General features: G+C 40.3%; 1 protein-coding gene across 20 annotated transcripts in view; it reads right to left on the bottom strand.

Annotated features, from left to right (window-relative positions):
• The window catches only part of TNRC6C (trinucleotide repeat containing adaptor 6C), a 297,118-nt gene that overhangs the window by 28,975 nt on the left and 240,998 nt on the right, over nucleotides 1–27,145 (bottom strand). For 10 of the 20 annotated variants that reach the window (XM_080560646.1, XM_080560636.1, XM_080560640.1 and 7 more), the window contains 3 exons: nucleotides 9,129–11,720; nucleotides 1,891–1,941; nucleotides 793–1,002 (listed from right to left, as the gene is read on the bottom strand). In XM_080560646.1, coding sequence (XP_080416772.1) covers nucleotides 793–1,002; nucleotides 1,891–1,941; nucleotides 9,129–11,720 — 2,853 coding nt within the window. Of the gene's footprint in view, nucleotides 1–792; nucleotides 1,003–1,890; nucleotides 1,942–9,128; nucleotides 11,721–17,640; nucleotides 17,797–27,145 lie in introns of those variants that run through there. The other 10 variants (XM_080560645.1, XM_080560641.1, XM_080560644.1 and 7 more) reach the window with 4 other exon arrangements.

Consider the following 27,145-nt stretch of genomic DNA (forward strand, 5'->3'; position numbering starts at 1 on the left):
TTCAAGAGATATATAGAGAGGTTCATCAAATAGCTTAATTGGCATTAAATGATAAGAACTCTTCCTTTGAAGCTAGCAAAAAAGAAAAGTGCTCTAAATACCGCTATAATAGAAAAACTCTAGCAATGGCAAGTCTTACTTTTTCCTGAACAAGTAAGATCTGTGATCATTCCAGTCTCCTGGGAACGGGGAACCAAAAGTATGACCACACACTCGTAATGTGCAATTTTGCTTTCAATGAATCTCACCATTTTGGCTACCACATTCTTCCAGTGAACAAAACCAAATTACAAGGTTACTAACGGTCAGAAATTCATTCACATCTCAGAAGAATGGGATCTGAAAGGAGCAAGCAGGCTGCAAGAAACACTTTACACTAAATGATGAGGTTGCGTCAGCTCAATCTGTTTTATTCTGTTTACTCTGTTTAAAGCAGAGATTACTCATTCCAAGACCTCTCAGTCCTCTTTTTAGGTTTTCTGGAACCTCTGACTACATCTGCTATTTAGTAGGAATGAAATTTAAAGATTATCACAGCCAAGGCAGAAGTTTTGGCTTTCATAACACCTTTATATTTACAGGACCAATGCATCAAATTCATAACTTTAAATGAATTTGGAATCTCATAAATTTTAAGAGAGCTAATGGGAGTTTTGAAAATTAAATTAAGAAAGTCTCTGATTTAAATGCACAGAAAAATCAGAAGAGGCTCTGTTTAAAGGCACTGGCAGAAGCAAACACGCTTTGCCCTTTTTCCCCAGCCCCTTAAGACAGTGACGTCTCTGCACGTACCTGGTTTGCACAGTGCTGGGGCAGCAGCTGGAGCATTTGTTCTTCCGTATGTCCCTGCCGACTCGGCAGGATTATCTCCCCACCCTGTACCACTGCTGGGGGGCTTCCCCCACGCTGAAGTGCCATTATCAACTGCAGCAGAAGGGGATGACGGCTCTCCCCAAGAAGCTTCGGTCTTTGTGTGGACGTTAGGCATTTCTCCCCAGCCTGCTGAAGCGAGGGGAAGGAGGGAAGAAGAGCGATGAGAAGAAAGGTTTCCTTTGTCAATAGTTTCAAAGACAGACATTTTATTAAAGTCTTTATCTGGAAAGAGCATGAACCAGTAAGCAGACACAGTGCCTCTAATTAAGCATATTTTAAAAAGCCTTTGATTTAGTCTCAAAAGTCTTTTTCTTAATTTAATAGTAATGTCAAGTTGTCAAGATGGAAAGAATATTTCTGAACATAGCCGGGGCAGCCAGGTGAGGCCCAGATGCGGCCCAAACCAAGCAGCTGCTTCCCGTGGCACTTCTCGGAGAAGACCAAGCAGGGCTCGGGGAACACAGCAATGGAAGCACTCACAAGACCAAGACCCAAATTTGAGCTGGGCCTTGCTCAGTGTAGTATTTTAAGTTGTTTTAATCCCTTTTAACTACTGTCAAATTATCGAATCTCTTTTCTCATGCCTTGTGCACAAGATGATACACCACTTTCAGTGCGGATTTTGTGTTGTTAACATTCCTTAAAGCTTTTATTACAGCTCGTGTTTGATTGTGTTCACTCCCTGCCCCTTCGTCACTGAAGCTTTAGGTTATAACCAATATGGTTTTTATGGGAGAACTAACAAAAATGCAATTAGAACCCACAGTCAAATCATGAGGAATGGCACGCAGAAGTCACTGTTTTCCTGCAGAGTATTACTTCAGCTCATCAAAAGATGTAAGCTACTCTACAGGAACAGCCTTAGTCTGGCTTGAACGTAATGCACTTAAATCCGCATCACACCCATTTTAGCACTACAGTTAAATGTGCCAGGAGCTGCCACATAGCTTCAGAGTCCCAAAGAGCAACACAGACCAACACAACAAAAGCGTAACTTTAATTTTAAATGCCCATTACCTCTTACAAAAAGTCTTTTTTTTCCTGAAGTTTTTTTCTTTTTCTTTTTTCCTGTTGTACATAAGAATTCAGAAGTTTTGTTGAATATCAGCACTTGAGAAAAGCGTTTTCAGTTCTTTCTCCCCAAAACAATATCTAACGTACAGAAGAGCAGCTTCTGACTCTCACAGAGGACTATTTGCTTCATCGAATTTTCCAGAAGGTCAGATTTGGATCACAGATGGATTTCAAGGTACTTTTTGAAAACATGCGAGAGTGCCAGATACATAGCAGGCAAGAAAACAAAGCTTTTACATCTATCCAACATTAACCTATTTTTCTACAATTACTACAAATAAACATTGCATTACATGACAACACATCTCAAAGTATTGCAGAATTCAGTATTATGCTGTCTGTTTAAAATGTCCACTATCACTAGGCTGCCAATTCAAGAAAGCTGCCTTCTCTTCATTGGAGATGAGTATTATTAAGTATTATTAAGTATTTTGTTCCAATAAACGATGGCCCTGCCAAATCTGTAACTTCTGGCTCACAAAATGGAAACAGATCTGCTTAAGAAGGAAAATTGGTTTTACTACTACTCAAAAAAGAGTATCATTACTTTTTTTTTTTTTTTTAACCAGATTTCATAAGTTAAGGGCTAGATGCCTACTTTGCTGCAGCATTATTCCTTCTTTGCTCCCCAGTGCTATCTGTAAAAATACTCCAAAAAGCTTCAAAGAGAAGAAACGTAAGATTTTCTACACCAGCTAATAACTAAAGAAGGTATACAATGGCAAAAAAGTCACCACAGAACTTAAGAGTATCCTGAAATAGATTAAACTGTCTAAGCAACAGCATTTCATTAAGCAACAAGTCTAGCAGGCTTCTTGCTACAAGTCTTTGCAGAATTTACGGACTTCAACAGAATTTGTTACTAGAAACTGCAGGCAAAATACACCTCCAAAAGCAACTTGAATACTGACTAGCAGTGAAAAAAAATCCTTTCAAATCGTGGACTCATACCTGTTCCCCACTCCAATGTTACTGTATTACATTATTTATTTCAGGCTCCATTTCTTAAAGCAACTGATTCTCTCATGCAATGATAAAAGCGTACGTGACATAAACCATACCCAAACGAAGCCTACATGCTCAGGAACACGTAGCTTAATAAAGCTCCTTCGCTACCAGCAAGGTTCATTGTGTTTTAAAACATATTCCTGACCAAACCCCAAAATTCACTGTTTTATTAAGCTGATTTTCATTTAAAACAGAAATGCTGCGTCCTGTTCTAAGCTGTATTAGCCCAGCTGAAACTTCTGGTTCATTTTAAAATGCGTACAAAAGATAAGCACACAAACATGTGCGTGCGTGTCAGTGAACCACTGCTTAACCTGATGACTCCCCTTGGTGTGTCACCTAACACACTTGTTCAAGCTTATTGCTTGTATCTTTACGCCAAATTAATTTTTTATCTAACTTTTTGCCTTAATACTCAGGAGGCAATCTCGTAACTGCATGGCTTCAATCATGTTGACATCTGAAAATGAGTAACTGCAGGCACATGAACCAAAACCCAAAACATTTCTGGAGCACCAACTGGAGTATAACATGCAGAGGCTGCAGAACACCAATATTCCCCTGAGTCCCTACAAAACATACTGGTAATACTTTAAGCAATTCAATTCAAGAAGTCAACCTTAAAACAAAATTCATAAATAGAAAAGGCAAAGTGTACTAGGTTTTAAACTAAAAAAAAATCAAAAGAACTGGTCCTTCTGATGCTCTTTACTAGAAATTCAACAACATTGATTAAAGAGATCACAGATGTGCAACGTCCAAGTTATTTTGAGTTAAGTGCTTTAAGTGCGCTGAGCAGTAAATAAGACGGGATTACAAATAATGAGGGAACTAGCCTTTACTAAAAGATAATACCTGCAGGTACACACAAACAAACTAAATGTATTAAACAAAAGTTTTCAAAATTGTCTTAATACATCATATTAAGTGCAGGAAATCAGTAAATAAAACCTGAAGGCTGCTGGAGAAATAGGCTGTGCACAACAAAAATTAGCCTCTACATAAATTCCCAAGTACATACCATTTATGAAGCCGTTTTTCCCTCCGAGGTAGGTACTCGCTCTGTTATTATCTTTGTGCTACCTTTTTATGTCTCTACATGGCTCTATTTTAAAAACTTTAAAAGGCTGATATGTTTTCAAATGGATGATGCAAAATTCTACAGGTAAGAGGAAAGAATATATTTATATAATATAATAATTCATATTTGTTATTGTCCAGAAGAGTTCCTTTTTTTAAACGAGGTTTTTCCTTGATTTTTACAACAACCTAGTGTGCCTCATATTCAAAACAGACACAGGTGGAATATTAGTTCAAAGAATCTGCAGTCCAAGCAGCTTGCCTCCAGGAGAACGATGCTTTCCAGCACTACACATTGCCCAACACAAGCAGATTGCAAATGGCATCATAGTGGGCTGAACAAACACAGAAAGCTACTTTTAAGCTCCTTTACACAGCTGTTTGGAAGGAAAACACCTTGGTGATGGTCTCAAATCTGAGCCAGTCTTCAATTTTCAAAAATTCTTATTATTTTCTTTATGAAAATAAGATGCATGTAAGGCTTTTTTTAAGAAAAAGCCTCATGCTTTAAAAAAAAAAAACAAAAATCCACCACCAACAAAAACCAAAACCACAAGAAAAAAAGCAACAAACAGATCCACATGAATGTTGTTTTGCAGCAGGATAAGCTCTGCTAACAGCTACCTTGGCAAGAAAGTGAGGCTTTAATACGGAACTTTTTAAAATGTTAGAACTGCAAGAAACAAAGAGATCGCAGTGAGTAATAAATATGGCCACATTGGCAGAGTTTTGTTTTATAGAAATAAAAACATAATTAACATTGGGCCTCCGCCAACAGGAAATCCTCAAGGGAAAGTGAAATGTTAACTAAGTTATGGCAGGATGCAGTTGTTTTCCCTCAAAATAACCCTATAGCCATTTGGATGACAGAAATTGTTTTTCTTGAGGTTGTTCGGTCCGTGATAAATACCAGAGTGTACGACTACAATAAAGGCAAACCAAAATATCAGAACCTTATGCAGATGAAAAAGGAAGATAACAGACAGAAAAATGAAACTGTTTACTAAATAGTCACTTGTTAATCTGCTTATAATTGAAAATAAATTAGCTATAGCAGTGTATTCATGCATGTATGTGTGTAAGGAAAGGTTACATATGTTTTAAGAGTCACCTGTACCCCTCAACCTTTCATGTCCTACTTTCCCAACAGGTATTCCAGTTCAGGCAGTGGAGCTCAATGCTTTCTTGCATTACTCAGCGTTAGGGAAGCTCCTATTTGGCTGTCAGCAACGCGATCATCCCTGCGTGAGAGCAGAGGACAGGTTTCTCAGGATCACCTAGCTGTCCCCCAGCACTTAATTGTTAAAAGGCTGAGCGCACACAACAGCATTTTAGGTTTTCACATGAGCAGCCTAAAGGTGCTCAAAGGTGATCTGGTTTCCTGTCCACTGTGATGAAAAGTGCAAAGTAAAAAAAATGCATCCTTTCCATTTTCTGTTTCGTGTAAATCACATGCTAAGAGTGGCACCGAAGTTGCTACTCACAAAATGCCACAAGATTATAAAAGAAACGGACAAAAGAATTTATACTTTGTTCGGATTTTAAAAGTGGAGCTGCTAACTCTCCAGGAACCACAAAGACCTTAATTTTTGACATAAAATCTCCAAAGGGAAGCCCACATTTCCTTCTGCTGGCTTTGTTTCTCGGATGGAAGACCATCTGTTGGAACCCTGCCAGTCTCCACCTATCTGGTACCTCTCCTCTATCTAACAGGAACGCATCAAGCCCACTTCTTAGCATTTGGGGGAAAGAGCTGTTGGTGTTTGGGATCCAAAAATCTCTCTCTGTTCACTCATCCCTGTTTGCAAAACTTTTTGTCACTTCTGCTTGTCTAAGTAACTCATCAGTAGCTTGGGAGGAAGCTCCTAAAACCAGAACGGAGTATATTCATCACATTATCCACCCCTTTTGTGTGTGTGTTTTTATTTACAATAGAAAAAGAAACTCCTCAGACCATTACGCATTTCATCAAGTGTGTACCGACATCTGCTTCCCATCAATAGCTTTTAAGTTCTGCATTCAAAGAATTTTGAGAACTTCTGAGGATGGGTGACAACGTGAATAACAAGACTGCGACTTGGCCCCCATTTCTAAACTAACATAGTATAAACTCACAATTGTAAAAGGCACTGCTGCTCCTCTGAGAACCATTAACGAGTGCAGTACAGTGAAATTAAAATCCACTTCTTTGCTTTCGGTATGTGTGACTGTGCCACAGCTTACAGCTATACATACAACAGGCTTCTGCAGAAATGCAGGAACAGAATTCAGCATTCCTAATTCCCTGAATAACAGCAAATGATAAAAATGATTGGAAAAGCATGCCAGGATCCATGGAGATGATGAAATGCCAATGTTAACTACTAAGTTCAAGTGCTGGAAAATTTTATATGAGCACTTATCTGTGCCCTATGGCATGGCCTTTAATTATACAATCAGGTTTTGCACAGAAATACAGTGCATGGAAAAGAACTGCTGTTGGATAAAATTTGGCTTTGTTTTACAGAAGTCTCCTGGCCTCAAGACTCTAGTTTCCCCTACAGCAGAGGCTGGAAATGCATATTCCCTGTCCCATGGGACAGGAAATTGAGGTATGAAAAAATTAGGTTAAATGGTATGACAACAGACTGTAAGCCCGTGTCTGCCCATGATGTAGGAAAGCCATTCATTACTTGCCTTTTTTTTTTTTAAATGTTATAGATAATTCTATGATTTGCAGGTGTTGTAGGTCTGTGTAATTTCAACACAGATCAATCGAATAGTGCTCAAAAGCTGCTGTGAGCTATATGCAGTGTTAAAAATAGGTCTTCTCACTTTGGGAAGCAAATAGGGTCATTTTAAATTGCACTCTTTTTTGCTTTCTGTGTGGGAAATAAACACAAGAGTAGCCCCTCTCAGGCACAGACAAAGGTAAAGCTGGTCATAGCACAAAAAGGCACCGAGGGCAGTACCTAGCTTCTGCTTATTTGCAGATTCGATGATTCGATGATTGCAGATTCAATATATTTCCACGTGGGGCTCTTATATCCATGCATACACACACAACTGTATGTAAGCAAAAATATACAAAGGACAATTTATGCCTTTGATAACTTCTAAGAATATCTGAACTGTATTTTGAATTGTCCTCACTTAAATTTATCCTCTTTCTTGCATACGATCTTCAGTACATTCTGAGAGTTGTTTTGGTTTAATATCTTAGGATATTTCTAATGAAAATTTTTGCAAGATGCACAATACTGTCATTTTAACCTAGCCGTGTGCTACCTCGAGTGGATCACTTCAAATAAATATGCAGTTCTCTGACTGCATAAACATATTACTTCAAAGAAACCCTTCCTTTGCTACCATCTTGTCTCCAGAGGTAACCCCTGAAGACTAACACCGGTTTTGAAATTCCATTTTCACAATCTGAAGGACTCAGAACAGAGAATTTTCCTCTGCAAGGTGTTAATTATTTGAATAGCATTAATGACACATCACTGTACATGAACAGTTTTAAAAACATATGTAATTATCCAAAAGTCAGCTTACTGGGGGAAAAAGGAAAACAAACAAAAACGCTAAAAAAAAGACACCTCCACTAAAATTCAGAAATTTGCATTGTCGGTTTCATGGGTGAAGGTTTAAATATGGATGAAGTAAGTTGAAAGCAAGAAAATTATAAAACAGCTACGTTAGACTGGCTGTGTACAAATCTCTTTAAAGATTTCTCTATCTGGAGCACACATTATTTTATAAAAATAGATACCCTCAACTATTAAAATATTTGACCAGAGAAAGGAACGCAAGACTATTTTTATACAGACATTACAGTAAGTTTGAATTATTTCAAAACATCAAAGACAAAAACGATGGAAATAAGAGGAGTGGAACAAATCCCACTTGGAGAAAAGTACAGTTAAAAAGTCAATATTTAGCCACAACCAAGACGAAACAAAAACTTGGGCACAAAATCAGATGAAGAATTTTAAAGAGCATTGCAAGATTAGATTTCTTTTGAGAAGTCTGTGGTCGTGACATAGAGCAGGGCTTCTAGTGACATTTATTTAAATACCTCCCCCCTAAACGCTTTTCTTTCTTTTTTTTTCTTCCCATTTTCATTCCTTGCTGCTTGTCTACAATGGTACCTTGGTTTTGATTAGAAAAATTCCTATACTCTTTTCGGATGCTCAAAAACCTTGTCTCTGGAACACAGCTAAAGGTAGACTAATTCTTCCCAGCCACCCTGAATGTTAACATCTTTAACCAATCCAGCTTTACGAGAACATCATAAAAATCCAGGATACTCTCCGTGCTTGAGACCTGAAGTACGGAAGAGAACCGTTTCTTCATAAAAGACAACAAACAGAAGACAGAGAAACAGCATCAGCCTGGATTCATACAACTGTTAAAAAACATCTGCTGCCAAGAGATATGGTTCATAGAAAAGAAACAGATGCTTAGTGTCTAAACAAGAACAAAGACTGACTAACAGTAACAGAAGACAAATAGGAGAAGAAAGGTTAGCAAAAAGACACGGAGCTCTCAAATGGCTGAATTAAATGAAGGTGCTAACTAACCGTGGAACACCTGACAAAATAAATATGGATCAACAAGCTCAGGTTCCAGAGCTTTATTGACCAGATATTGTTTAAAGCTTTTCTTACACTCATCGTGCAGCCAGCCAAATTCCTCTCTGGTCCTACTTTTAAAACATTTTCTATTGCAAAAAGGTATAGTCAACTGGTTTCACTTAGATACGCAGTTTTCCAGATTTGCTCATTGGGACCTGCTGCAAGCACATTTCAGTTATTCTCACATACACTGGTGCAGCACTGGCAAAAAAACCATAAAAGGCAACAGAAATTTACAGAAACAGAAAATCCCTTGCCTGTATCATGTCTATAAAGAATTAAAAATAAGGTATTTGAACTTAAGGTAACAGCGTTGTTAACTGTTAAGAACACTGCCTTAGAGTAAATGAATGCATTCATACTGTGACACAAATACAGGATTTCTCTCTCTAATGCACAATTACACAGCAATCAGGCTAGAGAGCATTCAGCAATAATGGAACTGGTATAATGTAGCTTATAAAACTATTTTCATACCTGGACCAAGCAGCGGGGACCGGTTCGGCTGGGCACTTGACTGGTGCGATGGCTGAGGTTCAACCATGTTTGTGTTGATAATGGTGCTAGTGGTGGTGGTATTGGTTGTGGTACTGCTCTGAATTATAGGATTATTTCTATCCCACATGTTTACAGTCTTGTTGTTGTTGTAATTTGGATCGCCCCAAGCTGAGGTACCATCATCGATTTCCATCTTGCGGCGAATGGACGGTGGAGATGGCTCTTCCCAGCCAGTTGCCTCACAGTTCTCTTTTTGTTTGGCTGGCACTGGCCCACCAACCCACCCTGACCCCGTCTGTTTTACAGAAGCAGCTCCTCCCCAGTTACTCACATTGTTGTCCTGGGGTTTATTAGCCCAATTTTGTTGGGGGCCTGCCTTTAACGATTCCCCCCAACTTGTACCTGTATTAGCCTTGCTGTTTGTGCCATTTCCCCACCCACTGGTCCCAGACCTCGTGGAATCATTCCAACCAGACCCTGACCTATTGTCAGAGTCCCATCCAGATCCATTCTTCTTCCCATCACCCAAGTGTCCAGGAACAGATGACGAATCTGTCCAATCTCCACCTCCTGAAGTCCAGCTTGGATTTGATTTCTGTCCATCTCCCCAGTTTTGAGTTTTGGGTTTCTGAGGTTCACCCCAGGTAGGTGATTTGTCCTCCTGATTTGCGGTCCCACTCCAAGCGTGGCCGCTTTTGGCAGCAGCAGCATTATTAACAGTAGTAGAGCTTGCTGACTCTCCCCATCCCCCTGGGCCATTTGGTGCTTTGTTGTTATTGTCTCCCCAGCCTGTATTTGTTGGAACAGCTGCAGGTGGAGAGTTGACCCACCCAGATACTGAAGAGGTATTTGTACTGTTCATGATGGACCCATCGTTCTTCCCCCCTGAGTTTGAAGATTGAGTAGCTGCACAACCCCAGGCCTCCGTTCCATTGTCATTCTTTCGTTCAGACCTTGGGGACTCTTCAAATTCCCAGGCAGTGTTTTGCTTTACAGGGGTCTGTCCCCACCCTGTATTGGACAGGACCCTGGGGTCAAGGTCATTTCTTGGCAACTGAACTTGCCCTTGGTCTATCATCCCTTTATCTCTCCTCCTGCCTTCTCCAGCCCCCTCCCTCCCAGTACTGCCTTCGTTTTGACTTCCACCGCTGTCGTTACTTCCTTCGCTAGCTGTGGTGCCAGATGCTGCAGCTTTGGCCCAAGAGTTCATTTGTTCATTGCCCTGCTGCATGGCAGGATTCGGACTGGTAACACTAGAGCCATCCCACCCCGTTGATCCTTTCCCGTTGATGTCACTATTGGAATGCTGGTTTGGGGGCTTGCCCCATTCTCCGTTTACACCGTTACTGGCGTTACGGTTGGGGTGGCCCCAAGCTCCAGAATGCATGCTACCAACACCGCTGTTGCCACCGCCCCTGCCCCACGCTAGTACCCCAGGGCCAGAAGGAGGCCCTGAATCCCACGCACTCGCTCCATTTCCTTCCTTTTGCACAGCACTGCTGGATCCATTTTGTTTAGCACTTAATGCTGAGTTCACAGTGTCTCCATTCCCCTGACTGAACCCAGAATTGCTGTTTCCTGTGGCAGGATTACCGGGGGACATCCCCCATACTGAACTGCCCATTCCTTCACCACTGCCCCCACTGACTTGAGAAACTGATGTTCCATTAGCACCAGGAAGGCCTTGCAGGTGGGGCGGGATGATGGCCCCCATACCAACAGCCATCCCCCAGTTCGGCAGTCCATTTGTCTGCATTGCATTGATAGGGTTTGGTGAAGAGTTCATGGGGTTAGTGTTATTTGGTCCATCAGTGTTAAGGTTCTGAGGTTGTACGCTGAAAGACACATTCTGAGAAGTGGACGTTTGTGGTTCTGTGCTCTCTTGCGGCAGCAAGTTTCCCCAAGCACCTAAGGTGCCTGTTGGGTTCCCATTCTGGTTGCCCATGTTCTGACCTATGGCACTGACTGGACTGCAAATACTGGAAGGGTTGCCTGCTCCCACAGTTCCTTCATGTCCGAGTACAGGCCAGGCAGCTGGATTGGCATTAGGGTTAAGGTTAAGATTAATGCCAGCATTTGAGTTGGAAGCACCCCAGCAGTTTTGACTTCTACCATCTCCAATCATGTTGTCCATCTTTCCATCCCCACCGCTGGCAGAGCAGTGAGCTAGGCCAGAGCTGGAGCCTGCAGCCACCCCCCACACCCTGGCCGAGTTTCCGTTACCGTTTGCTCCACCAGCTCCAAGGGCACTCTGGTTAGAAGTGCTTTGGACGAGTGCTCCGTTGGCGCCATTATTGCCATTAGTTTTCTTTGTATGTCCAGTGAAGTTGCCTTGGGCACTCCCTGTAGCCATGCTACTGTTCTCTGAGCCACAGTTGGAGGCAGAGTCAGTGTCTGTAGTACATTCTGAGGCAGATTCAGTCTCAGCTCCTGTGATGGAAGGCCACGCTTCCTTGTCAGTCCTGTCTATTATCACTTTATCCCAGCTGCAGTTGCCTTCACTCCTGAAAGTGGGCTGCTGTCCCCAGTGGGAATTTTCATAATGGTCTCCCAATCCACTGTGACTGAGATCTGAAAGGATCCGATAAGGTTGAAAATGAGTCCACTGTTCAAGTACCACAAAAACACGCTCTTAAGTACTGTTTTACATCGCTAGCTGTAACACTGAGCTCTGCATTGAAGTCTAGACCATGTTAAAATTTGGAGCACATTTTCTAATATAATACAGTAATTTTTTCTACTACAACAAACTACCACGCTCATATTTAGTTTTGTTGGTTTTTTTTTTTTCTGACAAAACTCTCAATTAAAATAATGGAATAATTCCGTTCTAGAACAGAGCAGTAAAAATATTTTGCATCTCTTGGTATACTAGTTAAAATAATAAACACAATAAATATGGATAGCAAATACACTAAACCTACATGAAAAATCTAAAAAGCAAATTTGGAAAAAACATAGAAGATCTGTGAGTCTCATCATTTTACTCAGTTTTCATTCTTCAGAGAAACAAAGAACATCCAATAAAAATAAATGTCTGCCTACCATTAGACATTATATGCACACGCCTCCCCCCCCCCCCAACACAATTAATTTAGGTTTTCAACCCTTCCTGTAAATAAAGGAACAAATACTAACAGCCATCTTCGTTATACAGCATCAATTATACATTTAAACACCATTACTATAACTTACATTTTAGCAGAGAACACAGGCATTTCTTAATAACAGCTTTGTTAACAAACTTCGCTCTTAAAGGATTTACAAGGGGTTTCAACATGCTTTTTAACTTGCACATACAGCCCTAATTCCAACCCCCAAACCAGTGAAAACTAATGTTATACTACACATATTCAGAAGACGGTCTATTCAGAGCACCTCCCACATCATCAAATGTAGGTGCTAATCCAAACAATTTTTTAAAAGCTCTTGAACCTCTAATTGCTTGCTAGGGCGCAAAGTTAGACAGAAAGACACAACCATTCTCATGCTAAGAACTCAAGCTTAGTCAAGTTTTTGCTTTTACTTTCTATCCCAATTGCTCTCTACAAAGGATTTTTAGTACAGATTACTCCTTTTAGTTTCTTTTGATGGGAATTTTATTGCAAGGGATTCAGTCTGATCCCAGGCATACATACTGGAGGCCATCTGCAGAACAATTCTTCTAACTGGCTATCTAAAGAAGGGAGAAAACTGCGTATACATATACGTTACAAATTTCAGATGTCAATTATTTTTACTTGCTGTAAATCTGCAGAAACATGACTTATTTTTATGATCAATTAGTCTAGATTAGATTTGAATAAGAAGTGCATGACTGTTTTGAGGGTAAGATGTATACAACAAACCTCCCAAATAAGCCGCTAACAGTGGATGACTAATATACACTGATTTGAATCACAAATATTTTGGTGTGATTAGCTCCTCTAACTGCTTCCAATTAAAGGTATTCCAACACTGAAAAAATGGTTCCAAGAATAGAAAAAGCGCTCTCTCTCTGACAAAGTCTCATTATTCACACATTTCACCTGTGGCTGTGCAAGCAAGAGCAGTGATTACTCAGTTGCCTCATGCAGATTATCAATATGAAGGAAGAACACACTAAACCAGGACAGATTGCATCTTCTTTTTTTTTTAATCAATTGAAACAAAAGTATGCATGATAAAGAAAGGAAGGGAAAACAGTCTTAGCTCATTACCTGTCTTCTCATGCTGCCAGGAAAAGCCTAGTGTTTCACAGAAAGAGCTAAATAACTGGCATTTGTACGACAAATCCTACAGAGAATATGAACCAGCCACTTGGACTGACCTGGATTCCTGCCCCTACATGCGATGGCTAGAAAGGAAGAAAGCATCACGTTACTCCTGGACAAAACTGACTGGTTACAGAGCTGAGGAAGAAGGTTGAAAATTTACCTGATAATCTAGGTTTGCTACACAGGTGTTAAACAGAGACCAGAATCCCAGATAAGACACGGAAGGTGAAAGGAAGCCTGTGAAATGACTTAAAATGGGTCAACAGGGTCAGAAATATGAGCCAAACAGTATTCTTAGCAGAGCACAAATGAACAAAGGAAAAGAGCTGCAGCAGCCAAGGCCAGAAGATAAGAAGTTGAGGTAACCAAGGAATCAGATAAGAGGAGTTGTGTGAGATTTTTTCAACACAGTGGGTGGTGAGATTCAGCAGTACGTTTCAGACATGTCAAAAAGATTTAAAAGTGCTTTGAAATATACAGTTTCAATAAAAGGGTCTTGTCAAAGCCGAAACCTCAGGTACACATGTGAGTGCCTGGGAGAACAACGGTGCTGCCCAAGGCAAGCGAGAGTCTCTGTGCAGGGCAGGTTTATGCAGAAAGGTCAACAGCACAGTGCAGGATGGCTCGATACTCACCGAGGTGGCACAAAGACCAACAAGATGAGATCAAAGGCAGCTGCTTGATTAACCTTTTATTTTTTAAACAATGATGGTAGTTAAAGCAATGCTAAAGTATGAAAGCATTTAAGTGATAGAACGTAAAGGGAAGGGGTGGGAACAGAAGAGGAAGATGACAAAACTCTGGAAGATTCAAAGGAGCAAAACCATTCTTTATATGAGATAGTGGGATTTTGCAGAGCTGCCAGAGAACAAACAAACAAAATTACGATGTGGAAGAACTATACAGACCAACAGATGGCCCTATTAAAATTTAGCAAATGGCCAGGTACCTGAGCTTGGCTAAGCCCATCACTCCAGCCAGCACCACACAAACACGTTTGGCTCAGGAAGCAGCATCCACGCAGCTCAAACGCCCTTTGCTTTTCAAGGGTTTGCAATAGTTGCTCCCTTCTAACAGCGTTGTTCCTTTTACTGAGATTCAGATTATGCCCTCAACAGTAACAACTGACTAATCTGAAAGTGGTTACTCTGATAAGGATTAAAATAATTCTGTCAGATGACATAAAATAAGCAGGCACTCCCGTTAACAGCAGTGTACCTGTGTTGCTCGGTCCTTGATCTGGAGTCAGCAGTATCGTGCTGGCAGCTTTCACAAGTAATGTGCTCAAAAAGCCAAACAAAACCTAAATCCAATCCCTTCCAGTATAACCTCTACAGCAATATGACCATCAAGTTAAAAACAACAACAACAAAACTGAAAAACGTACTCAAAGGTAGTTTCTTGCAGACTCAAGACAGAAGTTGCCCCCAAAGCTCCTTCAGTTACCAGCATTAGGTATTTCACTTTAGCTTCTGGGGTCTGAATCTCCACCTTGATTTTCTTGTGTGTTAAAACGTGACAGTGGCTACCACCTAGCTAACAACCTGTCTAAACAAATGACCTGCAAGAGCTCCTTGGAAATATCTTTCTTCAAGCCTCAGACAGGAAGAGTTTTTCAGAGACAATCGCTTCACAGTCTCCGAATAGGTACTGGAACAACTGCTTCTAACACCAAAAAGCTGCTGCTATAAAACTAGTAAGAAACAGGGCAGATTAAAAATAAAAATCACAAAACAAACATGCAGCTGCAAGAACTGTGACTCTACTGCTAGGCAGATAACAGACTTCGACCACAGACTGATCCTGAAGAAAGTAATTTTTTGTATTTTTGTCTCTAGAAATAAATAACCAAAAGATATTTTTCCATTTTCTCCAGACTAAAAGTAGTTCACTTCTCTAAAATAAATAACCATAGAGTAGCAAAGTCCTACCTAATCCATAAGGATTTTACACAAATAGAAAAAATGATGAAAGGAAAATATTTTTATATGATTAAATCTAGGGGAAATTTTTTGTTTGTTTGGGGTTTCTTTTGAACACAGGAATTCCTTCCAACTCTCTAGGAAACTGAGTCTTCATAAAAATTGCCAATATTTTATTTTATAAGCTGTTAAGACTGAAACGGGAAAACCATTAAAGTGTCAGTTCTTAAGAATCAGTTCCTCTTTATTCATGCACAGATCTGAAATAGAGCACTGCAGTCTACCAGAAGCATTTCTATCCTTCTTATGAGCAAAGATTTCAAACAAAGCATTAGGAACAGGAACCACAGGTATTTTATGTCAGCAAACTGTAGTGCTGGTACACCACAAAGTCAAATTGATTTTTAAATTAATACTTCGTGTTTGAAAAACTTAATAATGCATCTTTTACAAAATACAGTTCCCTTGATTAAAAAAAAATCTCCAGCAATCAAGAAGGAAAAATTAATCTAATACTGAGATTAACAACTCAAATTTGTTTTAAACACACAACTTCTGTCAAATTGCAAGCATATGGGTTACCTGAGAAATGTAAAGCTTTTTCAGGTAGATCAGTGTTACCAATAAGCATGAGCGTGTTTTTTTTTTCCCCTAAATAATACAACAAGGTGGGAGGAGATTGCTGGTGCTAAGCACTGCAGCCAGCATGCTTTACAAATTTTCAGTTGTTATTAAAAAGAGAAAATGTTTTTAGCTGTGTTTTATAATATAAATAATTAATTGCAAAATCAGGTTAATGTTTACACAGATTACAAATGTAAAGTATGAGTAGACTGAAATGTGAGGAACTGTTGCATGCATGCATTTCTTTGAAAAGCAAAACACTTGGCCTGTACAAAGGCAAACACTTTGATCCTCCTCTAAAAACACTGTTTATGATAATATTCCTTTTCATTTTTTTCAGCTAAGTTAAAAGTAATTGTATCTTCATAACTTCCATTACTGTAATTAGTTTGAACAGTATGCAGTAAAATTATGCATCCTCAACTATAACATTCAGCTGATTTACAAACCAAAGTATGGAGAGGGTGCGAAATGGCAAAGCCTGGGATAAATTTTTAATGACAGCCACATGATAAGTATTAGATTTGATTTAAAATCAGATGAACAAAACAGACTACCCCCTTCTTATTACCGGTTTTATTTTTCAATTCATTTTAGTCAGCGTAACAACCACCAGATTCATTGGCTCGTTCTGCTCTGCACAAATGACAGCTTACAGACGGTGTTGTTCTTTGCTTTGACATGCGGGAGAGAAAAAAAATCCCCGAGGCTTGTGACAGTCCGACTGGGGATTGTAATCATCACACAAAGTTTACTGATTCTGAGTAGGAAGTCAAGAAAAAAGGACAAATTGCTTTCTTCATCTGAAATAAATAGTTTAACTTCCAATTCAAGTTAATGGGAGATGACCTTTAAAACAGACTACAAATGAATTTTTCTAATTCCGAGTTTAACAGGAATTGCCAGAAATATGTTAAGCGTTAGATCAAATGTAGGCTAAATTTATAAAAGAAAGAAAAAATGACACAGGCATCTATTCTGAAGAATGAAATATAATGAAGTAGAAAACCTGTCAATTGTAGTGCTAACATTTAAGGTTACCTGCCACATTCAGCTCTATGCATTCACTGTCTGAGGTTGAGGACAAATCTGGAAACTGTCATCTATTTGAAGTAACTTACAAAGCTAACTTACAAGTCTCCTATGTGTTATGAAGCTGAAATCTTGAAAAGCATACATAATCTGGAAAAATAGACAAAAGATGGAAGCATGGAATAAAACAGCTTTATTTTAAAACTAAGCCACGGTTAAGTACATGAGTGGGAAAGCCTGTTATCCCGTTTTAATTTTCTGCACTACGACATTAAAATGCAGCTCATTTCCTCTGATGCTGAAACCCTTTAAATGCATTAAGAAAACAAGCACAAAATCCGCAACATTCGCATTACTAGCAGAGACTGCACTAAACGCTAGCTCTTCGAGACAAAGCCGCAGCAGCAAACACCAAGTCGTTTCGTTTTTCTGCTCGCTGCAATGGATCTTTAGCAGGCAGCTCGCTGCGAAGACGCCATTTTATCAAACCTGAAATGCAGCCAAAAGCTTAGGACGCTGCGCTGCTGCTCTCTCTCTGAAATGTTATGTAATAAATTGATTTAACAGAAGCAGATGCTATTTTCTCAGGGTTAGGGTTACTTTTTTTTTTTTTCCTCCCCCTTTGGCTCTAAAAAGGGCTGATGGGTAATAAAATACCTGAAGAAAGGAGCCGCCCAACCATCCTAGGAGACGCTACATTGTGTGCAGAGCTGTTCCCGCTCCTGCATCTACGTTCTCCGGGGCTCTGTGCTTCAATATGTCGGCTGTGCACAGTGTGAGCCTCATCCTGTAGAGCTGCCAAGAAAATCTCTCCGTGCAGTGAGCGCCCAGACAACCTGCGCGCCGGGCCGGGCCTCAGCGCCGCTGGCTCGGGCCGTGCCCTCGGCAGGCTCAGCCTCCCGGCCCCTCGCTCGGCTGCGGGGCCAGCTACCAGGCGAGCCGCAGTTCTAAGCTTTGATTATCTAATTGCAGCTGACACTAAACCGATCTTCCTTCCTCTTTAAATTCTCGCCACTGTCACAAAACATTTTCACTTCGGGACCCAGCTACAATTAGCGCCCCGGCCGCTTTTCGTCGGGTTTTGAAAGTCAGCCAAAAGCGCGGGCGCGTGGTGCTGAGGCGCTGCGCCGCTGCCTCCCGCTGCCATCCTCCTCCTCGCCATCCTCCTCCTCCTCACCACCCTCCTCCTCCTCCTCGCCATCTTCCTCCTCCTCCTCCTCCTCCTCCTCCTCTCAGGCGCTGGGGAGCGGGCAGAGCGGCAGCGCTCAGAACAAGTCCCATATGTGTATTGGCCCGCTGCCAGATGCTTAATTACTTCCCTGCCTCTATCTCGAAGAGATCTAGGCAGCCAACAGGAGAGCATATTAATCAGGGCCCTGGCTGTTTATAAACGTAGGCAACAACTGCCCCAGACAACACGTCGCTCTGCCTCCTGCGGTAGGGGGAGATCTCCAAAGCCACCCGGAGATCCTCACCCGTGCAAACACGCCGTGAGCAGAAAGGGAACAGCCTCGCACTGCCGGGCCCTACGCAACACCGCAGATTATGCATGAGCACACGCGGAGAACTTTTATCAGGGCGCACACAAAGATCTCCAAGGATAATTTATACACAACCTTCCAGTATGTCTAGTACGCTCTTCACAACTACTTCCCCTCCTCATTTCCCTTCTCTTCCTCCGGTCTGTCCCAAATACATACTAATTACACAGCAAACGCAGCACGTTTTAAATTTGCTGTTTCAATTCTTGTCAGGTGTTCATCCCAACAGCTTTCTCCTTTCGCGCGGGACTGTACGCAGCCGATGTCTCTTTAAAGGTTTGGCTGCGCTCTCCGAATCGCTGCCACTTCACCACCACGGCACAATCACTGCTGCTATTCTTGGCTCCAGAACTGTTCCACTGAAGTACTCCTGAAAATAGTCGGTTTCCCTCTGAAGACATTTACTCCCCGCTTCTTTGCAATAGTGTCTGAATGCTGGATGGACTCAAATCTCTTTTTAAAAACAAGAGACACACAAAAATGAAATCTTCTGCTTGTTTTTGCTACCATTCAGAAAACTCTTCCACATGTAATTGGGAACTAAGCTTGAGAGTCAATAACTTCAAAGGCCAACACATTGTTGTGGATCGTTATATTCCTTTAATACCAACTATAGGTGATGGAAATTTTCATTAGTTAAAATATGTCAAAAATGGAAGAGAACAGAAGGCATGTTCCCACGGCCCTTGTAATTTTCTTAAAAATACAGTAAAAAATTTCTGAAATCTCCTTCAACTTATGGAGGAGATGCTCATAGACAACATCTAATGAATGTGGCCGTGTTTGCTGGGCTGGGACACCCAAGGAGGCAATGCATGACCCCAGGCAGGACCCCCAGAGCCCACACCCAAGTCTGGGGGCAAAGCATTGCGGCTGCCCTTCCCTGCCTGCCCCATCTCCAACCACCTCTGCAGGGCACGTGTCCGATAAACCTGAAATCCTTATAGATTCCCGAAGACTAAAAAGGGGGACTTGAGAGGTTACGACCTCTCCCCTGACCTGATACGCACCAGGTGATATTTCCCCAACCTACCAATGATGCCCTGCAACAACAGACTGCAGATTCCCGAAGTGTTCTATAGTTTTTGTACTGCTAAGTTTTTCCTAATATCTACCCTTCATCTTCCTTGCTGAAAATTAGGAAATCATATTTCTCATCTGTTTCATCACAGGCATACAGCACATGCCATTTTCTTCCTTTCAGCATTTAGGCATTTCTCTGTGTGTAATTCCATAGTTTTCTCTAGACTTAGCAGCCCCAGTTCTCTCAACTCTTTGCAGATCTTGTTCTCAAGACCTCTCCTCATTCCTGTTGTGTTCCTTTGGTCTCTTCTCCAGTTTGTTCACCTCCTTCTGACAGGACAGCACAGCACAGCACCCCAACCTGCACTCCGTTTTCTACTCAGAGGCCTCATCAGAGATAAGCAGCACACGTGCCTTGCGGAAAGCAGCACCGCCTGCATGCCTCAGTGTGCCCATCTTCCTCCCAATAGCGTGATGCTGTTTGGTAGGCTTACCGTGTGACCACCTCCAGATCTACTTCTGCAGCATATTTCTCATATAATTCTGTTTCTGTACCTACTTGTTCCGGTCAAAATAAAGAACCTTTCCATTTTCTTTGTTTCTTCTTCAAGCAATTGCATAATTTTGTCACCACTATTCCATACGATAAATGTCTTACAGTTGCCTTGCAGTCTTCTCTAGTTTGGCATCATTCAACAACTTAAAGAAGGCTGTTGTTTATAGCCAAATGACTGATGCAAATAGCGAAGAATACAAATTTGCACAGTTGACTTCTATGACATATTTCCCCTCTATTTCGCAATGCCTGTCACACTGCTCGGACAGGAACTGCTCTCCTTTGACACGATCTCCTCTCAGTAAATCCATGTTGGCTCTGCCCATATTTCATTGCTAAATTATATATATATATACAAATAGCTGTTTTGATTATTTTTTCCTAGTATCATTCTAGAGGGTTGCACTGATGGATCTGTAATTCCCCAGTTTCTCCTTTCCTGCTTTTTAAAATCAGTTTTTTTATTTTCTGTTTTGTAGTCTTCGAACGCTTAAAGAGTGCCGTGGGGCCAATTGCTCCAACCATCCTCAGTGTATTCCACTACGAATTTCATCGGTTCCAGACAATTTGAACCATTTCCTTAAGTAGTCTAACTTACTGTAGCCTTAAGTTTTAAGTCAGTCATCACTTTACAGATGAGGGAGAAGGCACTTAAAGTATTCTTGAGGCCATCTATCAATGGTTCTCCCTGTTGAACATCACACCAGTTCCCTTGGCCAGCCTTTTATTACTAATGGGCTTAAGAAAATGTCCTTTTTTTTTTTTTCTTCTCTAGTACCTACAAACTTCCTTTATAGCTGCTTCTTGTAGTATCATATCTATTTCCTAAGCTGTATGAATTCACCTTTCCATCACTTTTCACATTGCGTTACTCTCTTTCTGCTCTTCCTACACGGACCAGACGCCTATTTCCTGCTCATTTTGACCTTAGTTGCTTTCTACCTTTTATTTCTCCTGCTACTGGGTATCTGCACAAGCTTTGTCAGAAAACTGCCATCTGCACATTCTAGAAACTTGCCAGACTCTTTGTTTCCTGATCTTTTTTTCCCAACAGACACCTGGGCAGTTTATTTATCTGGCTACCACTAAATCACAGCCTTCTACAGGAAAACTAGAGATAGGATACAGATCTAGTGATTCCAAAGCAAATGCAGTGGCCTTTGATTCATGATGTTTTTGTACAGCCATACTCTTTGAAAATGAGGGCAGCAAAAGTATAAAGGCACCTCAGTTATTTATCCTTTTACAGATTTCTATTTTTCCTTCTCCCAGTGAAAAATTCTAATCACTGTCAAATAGATTTGAAGCAGCAGATTTATTTTTCATGCTCTGCTGCCTGATGTCAGATAACATACACAATACAGAAAAATTCATTCCAAAGATTAGTTTGCTGATGAGTTTTTACCATCATTTTTCATTCATAATGCCCATATTTATGCTACACTGAGGTTTCTACTTCTCTATCTACATTCAAAGCATTTTATGTTTTTTTTGAAAAGTTTATATGTGAGACAAAAACCTTTACTAGCTGTGACTCACTTTCCACAGACTTTCCCATTACTGTATTTCAGAAAATATTAATCATTCGGGAGCAAATTCCAGACAGTACCTACTGGCTGGATCCCATTTCCATGTTAACTGCGTATTTTCTTCCTTGCATGACGTTTTTAAGCCTCCTTTTGTCTAAACATATACCTGACACGAGTGACCTTTGGCAACACTGTGTGATTTCCAGGGATATGCACCAGACTGCAAGCACTACTGAATGCTAAACAAAGCCCTGAGGAAAAAAGCAAAAGTAACAAAGGTGGTCACTGTTCGTGCAACCTCCTGTGGTATCAGGACATCCTTTTAGAATGCTAATTTGATGAGACTACTAGCAAAAGGTTGAATAAGTAAAAAAAAAAAAAAGGTAAATTCTGCATTTTTTGATGCATAACCTCAAAGTGGATCCCCCTAATAGGAAAACTTTTACATAACCACGCTGCAGAAAACTTGTGAATAATGACGAGTTGCACGGGGAAACTGCTCTGCAAGTTGCAGCCAACACCCTGTCAAGTCATGTAAACATTGAAAACTTTTAGTTTTATTGTAGAAAAGCATCATGTATTTGCTATACAGTTACCTTTCGCAGAAGTGAAGAATAGCCAATCCTTGTGTTTACAAAGAAACACCACCATGCTAGTTCCTTCATTTAAGATCAACAGCCAATAAACAAAAATGAACATCTTCAGGGTATTATTAAAATAAAAATGGAGGAAAGGATGACTGCTATATTAACATCTTAATTCTACAACTGATGTTTGCTATAGAAAGTAGTTTGGGTTGGAAGGGACCTTCAAGACTACCTTGTTCCAACCCCCTGCCATGGGCAGGGCCCCCTCCCACAGCCCAGGCTGCCCCCAGCCCCATCCAGCCTGGCCTTGGGCACCGCCAGGGATGGAGCAGCCACAACTCCTCTGGGCAGCCTGGACCAGTGCCTCACCACCCTCTGAGTAAAGAGTTTCTTCCTTATATCTAATCTAAATCTCCCCTCTTTTAGTTTAAAGCCATTACTCCTTTTCCTATCACTACACTCCCTGGCAAAGTGTCCCTCCCCAGCTTTCCTGTAGGCCCTCTATATGTATCCTTTACAAAGGATCCAGAAAAAAATAATAAATTTTGAAAGTTTCTGGTTTTAATTCCGTAACTTGCCAAGTAAAAAGCACAGTCACAGTAATGTTTTGCCAACAGAGATATTCTGCTAACAAAATTACAGAATACTGTCCCATGGAGATAATGTTCAGCTCATCATTTCCATAGAGGCAGTTTTCACATGTGCTTTTTCCATTAAAAAAAAATCAACCTGTTTGCCATGCCTCCAGGAAATCAAGCTGAACCTTATTTCAGACTCTTGAAATGAGGCTTTATTTATATGCTTCAAAACTAATTATGCATATAACATGCCTTACCTGCAGTGATCAGAAAAGTTCTTTAAGCTAAACTCTGCAACTGTTGAAGCATGTTTAACTGTTTAGTTTGAAGGTCACTATTGCTTTGCTAGATCTGATGAAACAACTGCATGTCAAAGCTTATCTGTCTTTTCCAGCTATATCGACTGCTTTTAGAAGAGATATTGCCTCTCCCTAAAATGTTTTTCCAGATTTGACTTTACCACCTTACAAGATCACTCTATAAGAAGGAACTCTAAAGTAAACCACAGCTAAAAGACAGGATGGAAACAAGTATTGTCAAACATGATTTTAACAGTAAAGGTTCTTTTATCCTGTTTCCTCAAAAAATATCTGAAATGAAGTTAATACACACATATTTATAAGAAGATTTAACCTGCCACATGATGGCACCCAGCAGCTTCCAACTGCCCAGAACACTTTATTTCAACATGCACACACCATGCCACAACCATCAATATGAGAATTGCAACTTAAAAAAAAAACTAAATATGAAATAAAACTTCCAGTTTCAGAAGGAAAAAAAAAAATCAGCACAAAATCCAGCACCAGCCCACAATAGGAAAATAAATCTGGAACGGCTGTCAAATTCTCATTTCCTCCAGAACAACAGATACAACAAATTAAAAGTGTAACTCTTCAGTTTCCACAATGCTTATGTGGTGTATATCATTTTGTCTACTGTATGAATTACTTGCTTTCATTTCTTTTTAGGCTTTGGAAACATGTGTTACAGATCAGTTCCACAAAATACTCTCCTTGCCAATACAAAAGAAGTGCGGAAGTTTCATCATAACTCCTAACTCCTGCAGGACATGGTACATTTCTTTTGAGTTGAGGGATATTGGTTTTACATTGCTGAATTGCAGAAAAGTGAAAGGTATCTTCAAGAAAACCTGATTACTTCTTTTGATCTTTGTTCTTACAATCATCAAACACACAGCGGTTGCCTGGAGACTCCTCTACAAACTTCGTCATTTGTACAGAAACAAAGGAGGACGTATTACTCGTTATTTTTACTCTCCCATGGTAGTTTCCAGAAATTGCCTTAATTCTTTTAGATAACACGGCACAAGAGCCATTCCAGTAATGCCCTACACCTCGATGAAGGAAGTTAACTACACGTCACATACATTGGAGTTAGTTGACCAAGCGGGGAGGAAGAGATAAAGAGCACCATCTTTAAGCAAAAATAGCAAACTAGACTAGACAATAGAATACTGCCGTTAAATTACAGAAATAGTTTAACTTCTCTGTAATCTGGAAAAGGATTACGGAAGTGGCATGTGAAGAACCAGCTTTGTTGCTCAAGATAAGTTTCTGGAAGAATTACTATTCTACAGAAAACGCTCCTACAGAATATAGTTTCAGAGTAGTTAACAATGAATAAAGGACTGTTCCAAAGGGTAAGATATCTAAAATACTTCGTGCAATTTGAAATGTTTCAATATCTTCTCTTAACAGTTTGCTTAGTTAATATTTTACAGATTACCTTAAAAGGGAAACAAAAAAAAAATCACTACTCTCATCCACTTCACTGATATTTCTAAATGATAAACCTGACAAAGAATATATTAGTGGTCATTAATTCCCACTTCCCTTACATTGGCAGAACATCCTTTTTAATTCACAACGTTGCAGTTAAGAGTTCTGATAAGTGTTTTGGATAGGCCAAGGCAGTAGATAACAGAGACTGATGATAAGAGAATAAAGAGATAAAATAGGGCAATTTTCACAGTGAAGAGGCTGGCAGTGCCTCTCTAACAGCTTTCCCTGTATCCAGATAGCTATAAATAGGTCCTGGAAAGAACGTGGTTGCATAATTTCAAGTTAACTCTGAAGGAATATGACCCTATAAAAAGAAAAGCTACAGACATGAATTTACATTAAGCATCTTCAGGATACAGGATGCTAGCTTACAACGATCCGGGCTCTTTGATTAATACCAGGCCATCCGTCAGCAGACAGCTACTCTTGCTCAGCCTAAGTATAAAGGAGCCACATACGGAGCCTTGCTTGGACAGAATCCAGCGGGTGTCTAACAAGCTCTGCTTAGGCAATCAGGCGACCGGGGGGAGAAAGCCCTAAGCGACTGATGTTCTATTGACAGCCTCCAAGCTTTGAAAAGGTCTCATAATGTTCACGAAGCGATCGCTCTGCTGCAATGCAGGTGCTGTCGGACAGACAAAATTCCCACTTCTAGTGGATCAGGCACCTACGCTCATTTGTCTGGACAACTTTGATTAGGTTGCTCCTTCCCTTCACTTCCCCAGAGAACTTTTACTCCCAAAGACTTGAGTAAATGAAATACCCTGGGAGCCAGTGATAGAACACGGTCCTTCCTGAGGATAAAATAAAGCAGAGCAGTCTCCTTCTGACAGAGTATTGCTCATTCAGAATGCTCATTTTAAGAAATTTTTATTTTCATATTCACAAAAATATGAACCAGCTTGAATTAAATTTCATGGAAAATTCACAGTTAACTGTAAGAATTTTTCAGGATATTAAATCCTAAAATGTTTTCAGTTACTTAAATCCTGACAGCTGAGATGAAAAGGGGCTTTGGCCTTCCCAGAGTACTCTTTACTTCTTTCGTCTTTGTGCTTGTCAAGATGAAGACAAAGCCAGTATGAAAGACCAGTTTTGAAGAGAAAGACTGTCAGCATGCGTATTTCATGGCTACAAAGGTCCCTGAGGAGTGAGATGTGCTGTACTCCTCTCCCAGCCTCACTAAGCACGCAGGTGCATGGCTGTTGATGTTATAATCTGAGCTAGATTTTTCTTCTCCTCTAACTGTTCTTAGTAAATGAACTGATGCTCCACCTGCTGGAAAGAGAAATAAGTGAGGCCTGTATTCAGTAAGTGCTTTCGATGAGGAAGATGCAAGCATTTAAGTCTCAAAACACAACCTCTTGCTGTCACCAGGCAAAAAAAAAGGAGTCAAGCATTTAGCGTGTTTGAGAATGTCTTCCCTGCTCCAAGAACTGTTGCACACATTTTCAGGTGCCCTTTAAAGCTGTTGCTTTGACTATATATAATAAACAACCTTTGCTCCTGTGCACTAATTGTGAGCTGTTAAAAATAAACTGCTGTTTTACAGTGATACTTTTACAAAGAATTTGATGTCCATTAACTTGTTTTGTGCAATATGGAGTATAATTACATGCAGAAAAGCTACTGCAGTCTTCCTCCCGTTTGTACTTCTACTTGTTATGGAATTTTAAATTTTATTATTCTGAATTTTTCCAAAGGTGACATAGAAATAGCGAAAGAACAAGAAAGCAAACTAATTCAACACTACGGAACACTGGCTGATAGTTGCCAGGCTGAGGAACTCCAGAAATAAGTGCTTATTTTATACAGCAAGTTAAAATAGGAGTTGGGCAAAGAGGTCTAAAACCTTGAGGTACAAATGCATCTGGCAAGATCAAAGTCAGACAGCTAGTACTGTACTCTTACAAGCCAAGTTCTTTTATGGATTATGTTATAATTTACAGTGGACTTTGTTCTATGATTTACAGTATGTTTCTTCAAGATCAAAGAAAGATATTCAGGATACATCTACACTGATGCTTGGAACAATAACACTGACCCTCAGCCAGCCTGAGCCACTTGAGTCGGTCATCCCGTCCCTACCAGAAAAATAATCACTGTGTTTTCAGAAATCTGGTAATGAACAACTAAATATCAATACCTAACAAAGATTTGCGTGACAGTTAAGAAACATCTCCATACCAAAAAGAAGCCACAGATATCAGCTGCCTTCCCTGATGAACTGTGATTTGCAAAGAGGATGAGAATGGCACTCTTACTGGTGAGAACTGATTATTTCCCACGTCACTAAGGCCAAATACTCTGGCATACAGAAGGAAAACCTTTTCCCCTCCCTAAAAAAAACATCTTAACACTTTATGTAAATATAAAATTGTTTTATTTTGGTTTGTGGCTTTGGGGAGTAGTTGAATAATGTTTTCAAACAGATTTAGATAACTGTAAAATCTACAATTTCTGAAAGAGATTGTTTTCTGATCTAACCAGAACTTCTAAGGACAATGCTGAATAATTTTCCCTGCTGGAGTTCTGCATCACAG

This window comes from Anser brachyrhynchus (genome assembly GCF_964034855.1).
Source record: "Anser brachyrhynchus genome assembly, chromosome: 18".
Taxonomy (NCBI): Eukaryota; Metazoa; Chordata; class Aves; order Anseriformes; family Anatidae; genus Anser; species Anser brachyrhynchus.